This window comes from Pieris brassicae, chromosome 14 (assembly GCF_905147105.1).
Source record: "Pieris brassicae chromosome 14, ilPieBrab1.1, whole genome shotgun sequence".
NCBI classification, from domain to species: domain Eukaryota; kingdom Metazoa; phylum Arthropoda; class Insecta; order Lepidoptera; family Pieridae; genus Pieris; species Pieris brassicae.
This window is the reverse complement of record NC_059678.1, coordinates 2164302-2182610: the sequence shown is the minus strand read 5'-3', so window position 1 is coordinate 2182610 and position 18309 is coordinate 2164302. Positions and strand designations below refer to the sequence as shown.

At 35.8% G+C, this 18309-nt stretch overlaps 1 protein-coding gene across 3 annotated transcripts in view; it reads left to right on the top strand.

Moving 5' to 3' along the window:
- LOC123717993 (UDP-glycosyltransferase UGT5-like) overlaps positions 1 to 18309 on the top strand; it is a 32714-nt gene that overhangs the window by 8819 nt on the left and 5586 nt on the right. For 2 of the 3 annotated variants that reach the window (XM_045674324.1, XM_045674325.1), the window contains exons 2-7: positions 3067 to 3207; positions 4727 to 4817; positions 5518 to 5680; positions 6307 to 6501; positions 6905 to 7124; positions 18063 to 18282. In XM_045674324.1, the coding sequence (XP_045530280.1) occupies positions 3067 to 3207; positions 4727 to 4817; positions 5518 to 5680; positions 6307 to 6501; positions 6905 to 7124; positions 18063 to 18282 (1030 nt within the window). Of the gene's footprint in view, positions 1 to 2968; positions 2988 to 3066; positions 3208 to 4726; positions 4818 to 5517; positions 5681 to 6306; positions 6502 to 6904; positions 7125 to 18062; positions 18283 to 18309 lie in introns of those variants that run through there. The other variant, XM_045674327.1, reaches the window with a different exon arrangement.

Genomic DNA, 18309 nt, shown 5'->3' with positions numbered 1-18309 from the left:
AACACCCACTGCCAATTATGCGATCAGAAATTTGATAACCTCAAAGACATACTTGAACACAATAGTGATAATAAGGACTATAATGAAGTCGGTTTCGGTGTTGTACTATATAAGTTACAAGAAAATGGCTTCAAATGCGCTGAATTATTCGAATATTATATTAAACTAAATCAGCATATGAACAAATACTATGGGGATTATGTTTGGGAGCTATGTGGGAAGTACATATGTATATATTATATGTTTTTTATAATTTAATATTAAAGTTTATAAGTGCTTGTCACATTCGATCTTGTATATTATTTTTCTTGTGCCAATGTGCCGGGCGTTGGCATGCTTTTGTTAAAATAATGTGTGCGTGTACTACTACACACGTAAGAAGTGAAATTTCTATATGACCTTATTTTTCGAAAAATGATCTACTATATGCAACTTTACAGAAATTGGTTAAATAAAGTTAAATTAGATTAAATTTAACAAAAGGCTTTTATTATCTGATATGAATACAAATAATACAATTATTTCATTTTACCTTATTACTACTAAGATTATTACAGAATTTCATTAATTTTAATAGAATTATTACTATCATTATCCTTATTATATATTTTTGTTATTGGCGTCGAATCTACCGTGGTAGGGACAAGAAAAAATGGCGCATAAGAGAAAAATGTGACGCGTAACCGAAAAATGTGACGAAATTTTTTTTTACAACGTCTAGAAAGAAGTTTCACTTCAAAAATCAAGTGGTTATCAACCCTGGATGGTAGAGTCAGGGCCTGTCGTCGACCCAATCCAGGGGGTACTAGAAAAGGAACAAGTTATGATATGGTGACTTGGTGGTTGTCATGAAAGTGAATGATGCCAGACAGGTCAGGACCGTAGTACGAGAATCGTGCTTGGAATTTTGGAATATTGCAATTCCTGCTCCATAGGACGATTAAACTAGACAAAATCAAATGATTGCTAGTCTAGTTATATAAGTTTATATTTACTTTTTTTTCTTTTTTAAGAAATCAACATTGACTGTATGTTAATTATTCCTATTTTTATAAAGAAGAAGCTGCCCCCGCGAACTTCGTTTCTCCTTAATGTGGTTTTAGTTAGCCTTAATACCGTGACACGAAAGAATAATTTCTCTGTATTATCGTCAGTAAATTTTGAATTTGATTTACACTTCGGTCTAAGTAACACGTGGTTGGCTATGCTAACACCAAAAATTAAAAAAGTTTATACTTTAGCCTCAATAACACGTGGTAATCATGATATTGGATTGTAGCTTATATGCCACGTTTGTCGGTTTACCATAGCAGTGCCATCTATTGATTTTATCTTATTTTATCTGATCTTACTCAATCCAGTCGAAAAGTATCTTTTGGAGTTAACAGATAATTGTGACTGTCAATTAATTATAGACAAATAATTTGCAATAAAATATAATTCCGACTATAATTAAAGATCTAAGCTATCCTATCTCTTAAGTTGGACCAGACTGCTCAAGGTGTGCCAATTTAATTTAAAATCCGTTAAGTAGTTTAGGAGTCCATCGCGGACAAACATCGTGACAAGAGATATATAGATTATAAGGTAAGATAATGTAATGTAAAATTGTGAATATGTGTAAAGTATCTATACAGGGTGTCCCAAACTTATGGGATATGAAGGGAAAGTACCTAAAATATCGTAGATAGGGTGTTATTTTTAAAAGTTAGTAATTCTGCATTCAAAGATTTTCTAAAAATCACTTGCCTCGTCTGGTAATCGAACCTACTTAAATGTAAAAAAACACCCCTACTTTTACAATGCCAATCGAAAGAATGGCCAAAAACTAATAACTCTTCTTAAGTAACATAGTATTTAAAAAAAAAGGAGCAGCGAACATTGTGTGTGTTTGACAGTGCTTGTTTAACAGGCCTAATTGATATAAATGATTTGACTTTGCTATTGACTAACCCTGGCGGAAAAAGGCGTAAAGATGTAATATGAAATATTTATAAAAACTAGATTTTTATAACCTAACTTTCTTGTAGATAAATATCACAAAGCATTTCGTTATATATGTCGCTGTAAAGTAGTTAAATCAGAGAGTTAATTGAATCTCTAGACAGTTACATAAATATCGATATTCAATCAAATCGCTAAAGTTCCGTCAGACAAGCGAGTGAACGAAACGTTTAACGTGTTTCCTAAACGTTCCTAGGCTACAAGACTAACTTAACCATTTACAATAAAGCAAAACACGGAATTTCCAAGCTCTCAGGTCTTGACGATCACACCGAAATAACAATGACAAATGACATAATCATAGCAGAGTCTTGTTTTACATTATTAATCAACACGCTGGCTTTTGGTCAGACAGATAGTTAAACGTTTTCGACGCTGCTTTATTTAAATCAAAATGCTAGGGACTTGATTGAATATCGATCTTTAATTAACTGTCTAGAGATTCAATTAACTCTCTTATTTAACTACTTTACAGCATATATTATTTTATATAATATACATTATATAAAATATAATTTGAAAGTCTCCCATTGGTGAGAAGTTTAATAGCTTCTGTTGTTTTGTATGTAAAATCTTTCCAATTCCACTTCTCCTCCACAAGATATTATTAGTATCATACATACATCATATCTAAAGTGTTTGAGTACTTTGAGTGGAGCGTACTACAACGTCCTCGCGAGTCTGTTAGCGATAACCTCAAACACTACACCAATACTTGAGAAACGTAATAAAACCTTCTCCAGGATTTCTCCTAATTAGATATATAAGCATAATATATCAACATCATACGGCGCTCTCCTGCCTCCGTCAATGTTCCCATTTTGGAGCCATCACGTATCGCTAGAGACGTTGGCAAGCAGCCAGATGGGATTTGATCCCTTGGAGGTCGGAACGGGATTTGTGGGGAAAACAATCAGTTTCTTCAAGTTCTCATCGCCTCCACTCATTGTATATAGATGATAGAAGAACATTAAAACCCTAAAGTATTATTAATCTGGGGTTATAATTAAAATTTATATAAAAACTTGTAATTTTTTTTCAAAACTCATATTCTCCTTTCAGATGAAGCAACTGTATCTTCTATGCCTTCTTGTAACTTCTGCGGTGAGTTACAAGATTCTTTGCATCCACATGGTGCCATCGAAGAGTCACTTCCACTTGGTCAATGGTGTGGTTCAACCGCTGCTCAAAGCTGGACATAAGGTACGTCTAACAGACTTTAGCACGGTTATTCTGTAATCAGATTTTCAATTGACAATCCTATTATAATTACCTAAATATTGATCAAATATACAGTTTTTACAATTTTCTTAACCTACACAGTAATAACAAAAATAAAATTAAACAAATTAAAAAGTTTGCTGTACTTTTAACGCTGGCAGCATTTCTTCACTGTTGATTGGACTTACTGAGCATGGTTAACTTAACTTAATAGTATTTTTTTTAAGTTTATAGATCATCAAGCATCTCTTTAGCTATATTTAATATAGAAAAACAAAGCTTTGATGCTGATGGGGCTGTCGCAGCCAACTAGCTTAATTAGCCGTTCAATTAACAGCCTAGCCTTTTAACCAACGGCCTGGAAGATGTTCAGCCAGTTGATAAAACAGCTAGGTAACACTGAAAATGTTTAGAAAATGAAAAGCATAATGTAGAAAGTTGCCAATACTTTTATTGTTTTTCGAAGTAATCTCCGTTTATCTACACATCGTCGCATTCGATGGAACCACTGAGAAAAGCAGTGGGCCCATTCTTCCTTAGTTCCTCTTATATGGGCATGTTCGTACGCCTTCACCGCATCTTCAGGGTTCTTAAAGCTAAATTTTATCTTTAGTTCTTGGGAATAAATGAAATTCGCAGGGCGCCAGGTCAGAACTGTATGGCGGATGACTCCTTATCTCGACACCAGCCCATGCAAAGGTGTTTCTGGTCGTCGGTTAAAGAATGGAGAATCCATCTGGTACAAACCTTCCTGACGGCTAGATGTTCGTGTAATATTTTAAAAACTTGAGTCATACCAATGCTTAGGCTTGCTCGTATCTGCTGATAGGTCACTCTCTTATCTTCCTCTATCATGCGTTGCACAGCACTAATGTTATCTTCAGTAGTCGCTGTTAAAGGACGTCCCTCACGCGGATCATAATTGAGATTGCTATGTCCACGCTTAAACTCGTTAAACCAATTGTAAATAGTGGCACGAGATGGGGCTTCATTAAGAAATGCTAATCGCAGCCTATCATAGTTTTGTTATTGAGTAAATCATTGACCAAAATTTTTTCGCATTTTCACATGGAACAAGAGTTTTAGATTTGCCGCCAATTCACAAAAACAAATGACAAATTAATGCAATATACTACATTAGGTTACCAAAGAGTTCTAAAATTGAAATTTAAAAAGTTTTCATTAGCAATGTTTCCAATTGGCCAGTTCTAAACATTTTCAGTGTTACCCACGTAAAACTTGTGTTTGATAAGTTGTAACACTTTAAAGTTTAAACATTAAACGTGTTCCAAGTTCCACAGAATAATTGTTATCTAGTACACACCTGTTTATTATGAATAAAGTTTTTATTATTTTACTTGACTTTATTTTTAGGAATGGTTTTTGTTGTCTCAAAACATTATTTACTTCTTTAAGAGTGTCATTTCTTATCCAATACAATTTTGACGTACTAACTTGAGTATCAAGAAAGTCAATATTAGAATGAAAAATGTTTTTTTAGATCGTACTTGCGACACCATTCCCGGAGGCTGTGAAGAATCATAACAATATCACTGTAATAGATTTGAGCAGTCACAATGATTTCTTAAAAAGTGAGTTATTTTCGTTAAAAATTTCGTTCAAAAATATTGATTACGGCTATTCATAGATTAACACATCGTTCGAATAGAGAAATCAGTATAGTTGTACTCTTTTAAGTAGTCTCGTCTCTTTCCCACAAATTGTGTTTACCCTATGCTGAGACAGATTATGGTAAATTAGACGGTTTTAATTAAAAAGAAAACCGCTTCAAATATAACTTGGATCGGAATTTTGTGGTGTTTTTAATATAATACTATGTTAACAATATAAACAACCGTGAAAGTAAAAATAAATAGTACCAGGAACAAAAATTCTGAGCTAAGCAAATGGATACATTAGGGGAGCGTTCAAAGGAGCTGAGTTTCATCATCGGATGTCGAGGCAGAATACGAGAATTCTTCTGTATCAACTCGACGTCCGTCGTACCACAACGGAGCGTTTTTATATGGAACCAGCTACCCACGGATGTATTTTCCACTTAGGGTTCTTCAAGAAAATAGCGTAACAAATCTTAAAATACCGGCAACACACTCGCGAACCCTCTGGCATTGAGTGTTCTTGGGCGGCGGTATCACTTAACATCAGGTGAGCTTATAGACTCCCAAGACTCCCAAGTCCGCTGCCTGCCTTTTAGGAATTGGTACGTTGAAGGACCTTAAGTCGAATTATTTCGGAAATTACTGTCAAATAACAGACTTTATTACTTTCCAGATATCGACATGTCAGATCCTAATGTCAATATGGGAAATGTCATATCATTATCCAGAGATATGACACTTGCCACAGTAAGAAAACCGGTGATACAAGAGATGCTGGTGAAGGATCAGTTCGATGCTGTCGTGACCGAATGGTTTTTCACTGACATTGACGCAGGGTGAGAGGTTTATTTATATGTCAAAATTCCTGCCCTTTGGTTCTGTGACCCAAAAATATTGGTTAAATTTTCTAAAAGTCCGCGAGAGTGTAACTGTCTAATAGAATCAATCCCTGTAAGTTTTAAGTACAGTACACTTCCTTCAAGTGGGGTATAGGGAATATATCCCCATAGATAAACACGATTTAGTTAAAACACAAATAAATACATATTATGAATAATCGTATATGGTAACACACTTGCATTGGTATAATTTTTTGAACTGAAACTTCTTTAGACGCATGGGTATAATTACGGATGAAACGTCACGAAGATGTGCAGCGTTTTTGTCTAAGAAATGGGAGAGAGCGAATGAGACCGATTGAGAGAGAGTGAGAAAGGGCGAACGTAGTATGAAGCAAATAGCCATGGAGCGAGAGTAGAACGCCAATAGATGCTATTTTTACAAGATAATTAGATAATGTTAAAACACGAACTTATATTACATAATATTTTACTTATTATTATAAAGTTTTCGATTTGTATAAATATGGAGACTTAAAAATTAGTTTGCCTAAGAAGTTTCACTTCTGACATGTGCACTTTGCACGCACTTTTTTATTTTAAATAGATTATATCGGTTTTAGCTATGCTGCGATCCTGCAAGTTCCATGGATTGTTCTAAGTGGAAATGTCATCAATTATCAGGTGGAACAACTCGTTCACACTGTTACATCAGTTCCAATCATTCCAAGTATACACACGGATTATCCTATGCCAATGTCATTTTGGCATCGATTGCAGAGCACCATATCTTATGCCACGATGATGATATATGAGTGGTAAGTCAGAAACTCTCAAACTACCTCGCTTCATAAGGCACTTTCCGTGCTTTGGAACCGTTGGCCTTTAAGAAGATCATATCATTTCAGAGACAGCATCACACCCATCATCTCAAATTTCACATAAAAGGTCGGCAACGCACTCACAAACCCTCTAGCCAATGCCAGACTGAATAGTCTTCATCTTCTATCATTTAATATCAGATAAGCCTCCTCCTTTTTATTCTATAAGCCCCTAGATATTCCTGGTGCAATCAACGCATTTCGTGTGTGGCACTTTGTGCATTACCACCACAAACTTTATGTATTTTTATTTACTACCCGGGAATTGAATGAGACCCAATCTGCTGCTAGTCAAATATAACAGTTATAAACTATTTTAAAATTGCTTAATGTTTTATAGGAAGTCATACCAACTGTTTAAGTCGGATTACGAAGAGAACTTTGGCCCCCTAGCGGCAGCCAGAGGAATTCCATTACCGCCATTTGAGGAAACTTACAGAAATGTATCTATCCTGCTCTCGGACAGCCATCCCTCTTTCTCACCAGCTAGAAGCATACCACCGAATCTCGTAGAAATAGCTGGATATCACATTGATGCTAACATACCACAATTGCCTGAGGTAAGTTTTTAAATTCTCGTTTTGCAATTTAAAGTATATACTATCATTATTATATTCAGCATGCCTCCATCATGAAACTAAAACCGTCTAACTAAAACTATCGATATAAGTAATTAAATGAATTATACGCAATTAATCACAGGACGGTGTGATTTTTCATGAGACATTTAGGTTAATATTATAGAAACTATCAGTCTGATCACCATATCACATATATATATGATTTACATATATATGTCGAAGCAAGGGCGCTGAGGGTTTAGTCAAGATGCCTTAACAGTAGTGTACGTAGTCGAAAACTAAATTTGTATGTAAATGTGTTCGTGTCAAGAATTGGTACCGGCTGCCATTTTCAACATAAATATTACACTAAAACATTACTACAGACTATCAAAAAGTCTTTTAATTTGTAGATTTGCAAATGTTGGCAAGAAGCCAAGGTAAACTAGAGACTATCTTCATAAGAAACAATAAAAACGTATCTTGTTTTATGTCATAGTAACTTTCTTCTTTTTTAAGAAGTAAAAAACAAAACAATTCTTTAATCTTTCTTAACTTTTTTATTACGGAGTATATTCATTGAGTATTTAATGACAAACGTTAAAATTAAAATTATAATTAAACAGACAGCAATCACAGACACTATTAAATAAACTTCGAAGTAATCTGTGACGCTCATATCGAACGCGGGCGATTTCAAATATTTCGCGCCATTATGGCGTATAACGTGCTCTATCCACCATATTGCTTTCTGCAGTGACGTTTGCGGCTGGTCATTTATAACATCGCGAAGTTTCTCTATGTTTGTTTTAAATCTAAAAATAGCATTAGTAATAAAAAATCATAGCAAAGCATCAAACATTTTTTATAATGAAGATAATTATAGTATTGTCTTTGGTTAACATAACTTTTACACATTAAGAATATAATTTTTAACCGGATTAAAGCTATTTGTATTATAAACTTATCATCATTTACATAATTTAAATTTTTCCGACGTTTCGCGTGCTTTACAGCGTGCGTGGTCACAGTGACTGAAGACAAAAGGTGTTGAATGTCAAAAGTATTATATGTTTATAATACAAATAGCTTTAATCCGGTTAAAAAATTGTTTTCTTTCAAGATAAATATATTAATTATAAACAGATGTTTATGATTTCCCTTGTCTGCAAGGATACAAACGACAACAAAAAAATCAGTCGCGCTACAACTGGTGTGATAGATTTCTGAATCTGTTTCATGGTCATGGTTTCAATCTAATAGCAAGTAGTTGAACAGCCTCCTGTGGCAAGGCAAGCCGGTTTCCTCACGTTGCTTTCATTCACCGTTCAAGCAAATGTTAAATGCGCATATAGAAAGCCCATTGGTGCACAGCCGGGGAACGAACCTACGACTTCAGAGATGAGAGTCGCACGCTGAAGGCACTAGGCCAACACTGCTGTAAACGACAAACACGTACTTGTTTTTGACATTTGGACCTAAAATTACCTTGTATTGTTAAGAACTGTCTCAATAGCGTTCTTAAAATCCTCTTTAGACGATGTACGAATATCACACATGACTCCAATTTCCAATTCCACAATCTTATCAACATTGTACCATTGGTCCCAGAGTATGGGAACTCCCACCATTGGTACTCCAGCATCTATAGCTTCGTCTATGGATTGAAGTCCTCCTTGCGTGATAAACAGCTTTATTTTTGGGTGTCCTGAAATAAAAAATTGCGCGCGTATAAAGTACACATGCCAGAAGTGAAACTTCTTATAAATTAATTATTACTAATAGGCAGAAAATGAACGATTCATTTCCCGCTTCCCGCTCCGCCTAGTTGACCTCGTTGTCAGTGGAAGGCGAAATAAATTATTTTAAAAACTCTTTCTTAGTGGAAGGCAAAAACTATTACCATTACAGTACAGGAACTGACATGAAGCATACATATTGTCAGTTCACTCATCATGCAGTTCATTAATTGTTTCCATAGATTGTCGTGTGTGTACTTTTCGAGAGGTTAGTTTTCGCTGAGAGTACGAATACAACGTTTGGCTACTAGATGCGCCGAATATTGTATTTACAACTCAAAGTAATTTTAGTTAATAACGTTTAAAGAACTTTATTTTTCATTACAAAAAACTATATTTTATTTACATGAGACAATAAATATTGTGAGCGAGATACAGGTGCCAATTTTAGTTCACTACATTCACTTTGACATGCATTTTTAATGCCCCCTTGAATCTGTCAAACACCACACCAATATTGCGAATTTTATGGCAACCGATTAAACAGTTGCACAGCCTCATTCCCAATCGACCTCTTCAAATAATAAATAATACATACTTAATAAATCAGCCTGAGGAAACCACTTCCTCACAATAACGTTATCCGGTGCATTGTTCATTTTCATATCCCATTTCCAGAAGACTGTGTACGGCAGTTGTGCCAAAACGTTCAAGAATATGTCAATTTTCTCTTGACTCAAGATAGATGATCGAACGGTGCTTCCAAAACTCATGTAAATCACCCCTTTTGTCGCGTCCAGCTCGGCTCTTAATTCCTGTGAAGTAATAAAAATATAAAGACTACCATAAATGAAAAAAAATCTTTCTCTATAGGACCAAGGGAGGGTTTTGGGATAGGATTCATAGTCAAGTAGCGCGAATTATGTTTTTGCTATATTTGTTAAGAGATTTATCGACATGTTAGTTTTGTGGCCTTTTTGACGGGTTTTATGTATCCAATAACAAGAGTTCGCGTTAAGACTCCAATCGGCTAGCTAACATTTTTATTAGATACATGCGACTCTGATTCCTGAGGTCGTAGGTTCGATTCCCGGCTGTGCACCAATACACTTTCTTTCTATGTGGGCATTTAACATTCGCTCGAACGGTGAAAGAAAACATCGTTAGGAAACCGGATTGCCTTAGACCCAAAAAGTCAACAGCGTGAGTCAGGCACAGGAGGCTGATCACCCACTTGCCTATTAGATTAACAAATGATCATGAAACAGATACAGAAATCTGAGGCGCAGACCTAAAAATATTGTAGCTCCACTGATTTTATTTTACTAGTTGACGCGTACTTCGTCTCGCCATAATATGATTTTACTTAGCCTACCTTTTTAAAAGCTTCAAACCAATATTTTCTCTCAATAAAAACCTTCCTCAGAGTTCAAGTTATAAATAAGGCTGTACATTGTAAACAGTCAGGCTTTCTAAGTTTTATAAGCGTGGTGATTTCCTAAACACGCCCCAAGAGTATAGCTAGACACAAGCACTCTCTTCAACAGTTACATTGCAGTACTTCGTTTATAGCAACTAACTAAACCATGAGAGTTACACTCCGAGAGTATAGCCAGACGTAGGCTCTCTCTTCAACTGTTACATTACAGTCATTCGTTTCATATTCATTATCTAAATCATGGGAGCTACGCTCCGAGAGTATAGCTAGACACAAGCACTCTCTTCAACAGTTACATTGCAGTACTTCGTTTATAGCAACTAACTAAACCATGAGAGTTACACTCCGAGAGTATAGCCAGACGTAGGCTCTCTCTTCAACTGTTACATTACAGTCATTCGTTTCATATTCATTATCTAAATCATGGGAGCTACGCTCCGAGAGTATAGCTAGACACAAGCACTCTCTTCAACAGTTACATTGCAGTACTTCGTTTATAGCAACTAACTAAACCATGAGAGTTACACTCCGAGAGTATAGCCAGACGTAGTCTCTCTCTTCAACTGTTACATTACAGTCATTCGTTTCATATTCATTATCTAAATCATGGGAGCTACGCTCCGAGAGTATAGCTAGACACAAGCACTCTCTTCAACTGTTACATTACAGTCATTCGTTTCATATTCATTATCTAAATCATGGGAGTTACGCTCCGAGAGTATAGCTAGACGCAAGCACTCTCACAGTAACATTGCATCTATTTATTTTTATTACATAGCAATTAAAAGTATTTCGCTTATATTCTATTGATGTACGCTCAAGAACTGTACAATATAATTCAATTTCTGATCGTTTTCCACTGTTCGTTAACCGTCAATGCTCGAGTAGAGAGTACTGTGTGAGAGTGAAACGCTCGGAAGTCAAGGCCAATGTCTTTAACAAAATTCCTTAAAATTATTGTATATCCAAATCACGTTCCTGACATCAACACCAACTATGCAAAATACAGAAACTCAGCGCAGTATCGCTCAGCCCGAACATAAAACTACCATTTGGGCGTCGACTTGTTTAAGCTATAAACATGCTTAAAAGGCGTATTAAGAATATCCAAAGCGCGAAATAACCTGCATCATGAGCACACCAAACACACCTCACGTACACACCACACGACAGAGCCTATTAGGTATTATTTACTCAAAAGTTTCTATATAATTTACCTTTCGTAAATACCTGAACCTTTTTGATATGTATTCCATCATTTGATATAGCTTTAGTGTAATTGTTTTTTGTTATACAGTGGAATCTCTACAACTCGAATCTCGTTAAGTCGAAATACTCAGTAAGTTGAAAATTGGCATTCACTTATCTATTCTGGAATTATTTAGACTTTGTAACTCGAACAAAATGTTATTTCCCTACCAAGTATTGATAATACATATAGTTCATAACTCGGATTTCAGAACGCAGAAGTTTAGTTTAAGACGTCTTATTAGGAATTCTCCGAAATAATAGCAAATAATAAAAAATGAATGTTTGGGTTCGGGGCTTCAAATCAATTATATTTTGTCTTGTAAACGTGCAATTAATGATACATTCATAAAACATTCTAAATAACACAGCTGTGTACGAACTGTGTAAAAAAATTGCAAATAGGTTAAATCACCGTAATAACGGATTTTTTTTACAGTTAACTTCATTAATATGTAATTCGTTTTAATATGTAAAAGATATATAGTACATAGCCTAAGTTAAATTATTAATCAAATTCAACTCAACAAATAGAAAAATACACTTCTATAATATGTATCTCGAAGTTCCTGTTAAATCGAAAACTCGTAAATTCGATTTTTTATAGGTATAGAGATTCCACTGTAAAAAAAATAGTTAGTTAGTAATCTTAATATATATAAATCTCCTGTCACGATGTTTGTCCGCGATGGACTCCTTAACTACTTAACCGATTTTGAATTAAATTGGCACACCGTGAGCAGTCTGGTCCAACTTAAGAGATAGGATAGCTTAGATCCTTAATTATAGTCGCAATTTTATTTTATTGCAAATTATTTGTCTATAATTAATTGACAGTCACAATTATCTGTTAACTCCAAAAGATTCTAACAGATGTCGATACTTTTCGACTGGATTGAGTAAGTAATCAAAAGATGGCACTGCTATGGTAAACCGACAAACGTGTCATATAAGCTACAATTCAATATCATGATTACCACGTGTTATTGAGGCTAAAGTATATTTTTTTTTAATTTTTGGTGTTAGCATAGCCAACCACGTGTTACTTAGACCGAAGTGTAAATCAAACTCAAATTATAGTGACGATAATACAGTGAAATTATTATTTCGTGTCACGGTATTAAGGCTAACTAAAACCACATTAAGCAGAAACGAAGTTCGCGGGGGCAGCTAGTTACGATATAAGTGCGAAACATCACCGCTGGAGGCAGATACTTCCTTAAATGTTACATACGCCGTAGCGCTAATCATTTACTAATAAGATAATTGAAGAATATTTAGTTAATCTTGCGTTTAATTAATAATTTAACATTAATAGACAAAAGATTGTAATTAAAACAAATGAGTTAGGCCATGTGAGTACCGCTCAGTCAGATCCCTGTGGATAATGGATCCAAAGTCCAAGTACAGCGAAACACTTGCTGTCATATCAAAACACAGGGTAAAAACAGGTAACATTGCCTGCGTTGTTTATGACAGATGGGTCAAAAAGATCCTTACTTGGAATGGCCCAGTGGCAAGAGAGGATGCCCACCAGAAACCTGGGAAGAGCATAAGAGACAATTGAAAGATTTTGAGGAGGCCTTGACTCCGTCTACTGTTCAACATAATGACATGGACATAATGTAATCATTATGTACATTATATCCTCAAGGATAGAATCTCCTCTACATTGAACGGTAATATTACCGCACGTATTTTTACCTCGTGGGCGAAAACTTCTTTAGAATATGCATTAAGTGTCAAATGCCGGTGGTGTTAATAATAATTTATTTAATAGATAACTCATAATTTCAAAACACGTTTGTACAAAGTAAAGATAATGATAACAGTATCTACTTGTCCAAATACTTGTTAAAATATATAAGTGTAACACACTTTTATATTTTTGATTGTTTGGCAGAACTGATTTTTAACATTTACCTAGCGAGAATATTGGCTGCGTAAGATTTATATGTATTAAAGATCAACCTTTTAAAGTCTATGTAGCAAGTAGTGTAGGGCAAGTAGGTGATGCGTAACATACATTAAAACAACCCGTTAAAGCTATTGTAATGAGTTCATCAAATTAAAACGTAGTAACTAATGTATGTTTCTCGCTAAGAAGATTCCCGTATAAAAAAATGACGCTACAAACTTTTTGGTCTGGGCACAGATTATGTATCTGTAGACTAATCATTTTTTTTCAATAGACAATTAGGCGATCATCTTTCTTTGCCTGACGCACATTATCTCACGACGTTTTCCTTCTCTGATTGGCAATTGTTATGCAGACATAAAAGGGCAGGTTCAGTCAACAGTTGAAGCAGTAAAGAAAATATTAAACTAAAAACAGTTCATAGATTGACTTACCTCAGCCAGTTCCTTTTCCTCTTGCAAATGCAGGCCTCCCAAATAAATAAGATTCGGCGGAACAGGGCGGTTGGAGTCCCAAACAGGATGTACATTCAAAAGAATTATCTCAACATTCTTCATCAACTCTCCCATGGTTGGAAACCCCTTCCCCAAATGCCGCCTCGCTACCTCGTTCTCCGCCATCTCCACGTCATAATACAGCTTCACCAACCGATAATGTTCATATATTTCTCTCAATTTATCTATGACAGTTAAGTTCTTGAATTTCTCACGAACGGCTAGAGGATACAATAGCGGATGTAGCGGAGCGCCAACTATGCTGAACGTGTCAAATGTGCCGCCAAAGGAACTGACCTGAATGAACGGCGCTTTGAAAATCTCCGAAAAAACCAATGTGAACCGCGCGCACGCCTCACCCAAAACCAGGTCAAAGACCTGGTCACTGTTTACAAAATCCCTCAGCTCCGTCATTATTATGTCAAAGACATTCTTCGCTGCATCAAACGCGATCACCTGCTGCGAATAAATGTCCTTCGCGTCTTTCATATCGTCCACAAGAGCTTTCTGCATCAATTTCTCTATACAACTCCCTATGTTGATTTCTGTGATGTTTTTCGGCGATGTTCCGTTCAGGAACGCTGGAAACGGAGTGATCACTGTCACGTCATGGCCCTGTCTTGCCAGCTCCAACGTCAGGGGTCGAAAAACCAGCTGGTGGCTGTGACATGGCGCGGGGAAGACGGCCAATATCCTGGCGCTGTCACAGAATAGTATGAATGTTAAATATAGTAGAATGTGTGCGAACGCCATGGCTCATATGAACTGATTGAGGCTTCAGACGCGATAAGATATGAAATAACACGACTTTATTTAACGCGAGTTTCATATTAACTCATTACTAATTAACGACTAATTAATTAACATAATTTATGATCACTTAACACAATTGATGTGACAAACAGTTTTTGGATTGCATCTAGTAACTTTACGAAGCTTACCAGCAAAAGAATATAATAAAAGTTTTGAACGGGACTGTCCCTTGTTCCAATTGCGAGTACCTGTATCCCCGAAATGAACTGTGGGACGCAAAATTGTCCCAAAAGTCACATTCGTATTTGAAATCGTCACTAGATATAAAAAACTAACTTGACATTTTGGGTATATATAACGTAACTTTTAAGCCAACTAACTGTTTCTAAATTAATAACTTTATAAAAGTGTTTCTTTTTCTCATTATTTGTCCTAAATTAAACCAATGTCACGTTTTGAGTCAAAGAATAAATGGTCACTTTATGTATAGGTAATTATCGGTCTTAAATCATTTTGGACACAGGCAAAAATAATAAATAAATTTCAAGATATTCACAATTTTACCCTACTGGGCACGAACAAGAAATATCTGTGTAATTCCCAAATTTTTCACGTTTCTCTGTGTTTAGACTCATTGAACCCCTCACGTATTGCATACTTTTATTACTGATATCACACTCACACAATATTATGTATGTGTAAGGGAGCGTTCAAGTCATGGAGATTCTTGACCCCCCCCCCCGCCCCATTTCAAGTATTACGTCATGGAGATTCTTGACCCCCCCCCCCCATGAGACGCTCCGTAACGTTTTCTGTATCCAATATTTAACGTTTCGTGACCGCCTCCAGTGACTCTCTTTATACCACTATGTGGTGTAAAGTACTGGAAAGTCAAAAAGATTATTATCAATAACGCGTAATTCAATCCCCGCCTCGCATTGTAACGTTTTACAAAAGGACCCCCCCCCCCCAAATTCGTTACGTAATACTATTTAAGATATTGTTAGCCCTTATTCATTTCTTGCTTCCTTTCAAAGTGACGAAGACTCCTTCAAGCCCTTAGTTATCGTGGTGAGTCTGATAACATTGAAAAAATCCTACCACCTTGAAACTGATCCCGCTTAGGGCTTCGGCTGTTACCTCTAAGCTGCAGACTTCCCGTACTTATTAATTTATTCACTATTTATGTTAGGGTACAACTGTATGGCTTCGGGACCTGTTGGGTTGTCACGTTCTTAGATATCCCCCTCTCATATATTTAGTTATCTACTGCAGGTTACTAATACATACACTACATATACATATACTCCTATCGTTTAATATATGTCAGCATAAAATTTTAAATACCGTTATTTTGTAATTTTTCTCGCGAGATTGTGAACCTCAACATACTACTTATAATTTATACGTACCATTATTTGGTAGATTGTAATTGAAGTGAAACCGTCAATCTTGAAAATCCATGTTTTTCACATGGCCAGTTATATGTCGCATGTTCCCATGTCGGAATACCAACAAAACTATTTATATACGCACCAGAAAAACAAACAAAGAATGTTGTATAACATAAAGCATTTTTAGTTAATTATACCAATTCGAAATCAATATTCATAGTTAAGACAGGACTACGTCTGTCGGGTCCACTTATAAATAGATAAAATAGAGTTATTGACTTTGCTTTTTGAAATGACAGTTTGTAGAAAAGAAAAGATGAATGATGCATTAGAAAAATAAACACTTTGTTTCTGAAATCTTTTTTTGGTTAATTATTAAATCATAGTTAAGACGTTGTCCTGTCTTAACTATGACATTTTTTGTCATAGTTGGCCCCTCAAATCGTGTTTCGCCTTAAACTTAATATTTCTAACGTAAGAAAAATTATCCAGAAAGGTGTAATCAGTAACAATGTGAACGACAAATAAATATTTAATTATAGAACATTAAGGAATTAAGTATTTACAAATATTTACAATATTTGTAAATACTAATAATTCTGGATAAGATAATATTGTTTATTATTATATATTGTATTCGCCTCGTGTACGAAGTAATCCGCCATTTAGGTTTTCGTAAATTTTTTGTCAAAACATACATGGAGAAGCCCGTGTTGGTAATATTGACTTGTCTCTTTCTATCAACAGAACGGTTGCGTTTGACGAAAGAGACAAATATGCATTAGTTGTTGCTACTTAATGTATTACCGTGTATTTCGATTCGGTATGGAATAATATTGTCTTTAGTCAAAATAAAAGTATAAAATTTATTTAACAGAAAAGTTTCTTGGTTTGAGGTAGTAGGTTCGATCCCCGGCATTTAACACTCGCATGTACGGTGAAGGAAAACATCGTGAGGAAACCGGCATGCCGTAACAAACGTGTTAGATACATATGGATGATCCTACTCGCTTTTTTATGTAATAGGAGGCTCACCTTGTTAAGTGATACCGCCGCCCATGAATACTCACACTGCCAGAAGGCTCGGAAGTGCGTTGCCAGCCTTTCAAGAATTTGTACGCTCTTGATACGGATGGTATTTTGTATTTTGCCTTGACGTCCGATAATGAAACTCAGCTGAAGATATTAGACCGAACAATTGCTCTGAACACTCTCCATGTTAAATGCGATAGAAGATCCAACATCTCTGGGATCAAGCCGCACAGAAAGTGATTGGTCGTCGACGATTCGATCGCTCTTCGTTGAATACGGTCAAGTGAACGGAGCTGGTACTGAGCACTCAAAACTTTTTGACCGCTAAACTGATCGTCATTCAATATGTCAACGCCCAGTATTCCGATGTAAACTGAGGCTTTAAGGAGAGTGCCTTCAAAGAGGGGAGTACCGACAAAGGGGATTTTTAGATTGACAAATGATCATGAAAGATATACAGGAATCTAAAGCTAAACCTAAAGATTAAAGTATGGCGAAGGGGGCAATGGCCATGCGTGATACTCGTGAACGGGTGCTAATTGTGGTGACTGGTCGGACTTGAATTCGCGTATGCGATGATGTTAGTTATTTCGACTATGTATTTGCGTGTTGTTCCCACGAGAATGTAAGTGCGTGCTCCTATTTCACAATGCCTCCTGCTGACGTCATGTGGAACATGGTGGGATGGTTGCGGCTCCTTATAAACGTTGTGCAATACAAAAAAAACTTGGCGATTAAAAAGAGTGGCGGAGAGTTTATTGCCAGTTCTTCTCTTCCGTTCTACGCTCTTGATTTGAGAACTGGCAGTAAATGTAAAATTAGAAGCATTTCATATATATTTCTTTTTTGACGTTCATCTAATATGATTGTTACATTGTGTTACCTATATGAATAAATGATTATGAATTTTATCGAATTTTAGGATCTGAAACAATTACTGGATGCCTCACCCCAAGGTGTCATCTACTTCAGTATGGGTTCCGTGCTGAAGGCATCTGCCTTTAAGGGGAATACCAAAAAAGAACTCCTTCAGGTCTTCGGAAGTTTGAAACAAACCGTTTTATGGAAGCTCGACGAGAAAATTGATGGTCTGCCAAAGAATGTTCATGTGAGACCTTGGATGCCACAGTCTAGTATACTTGGTGAGAATATATATATACATTTATTTA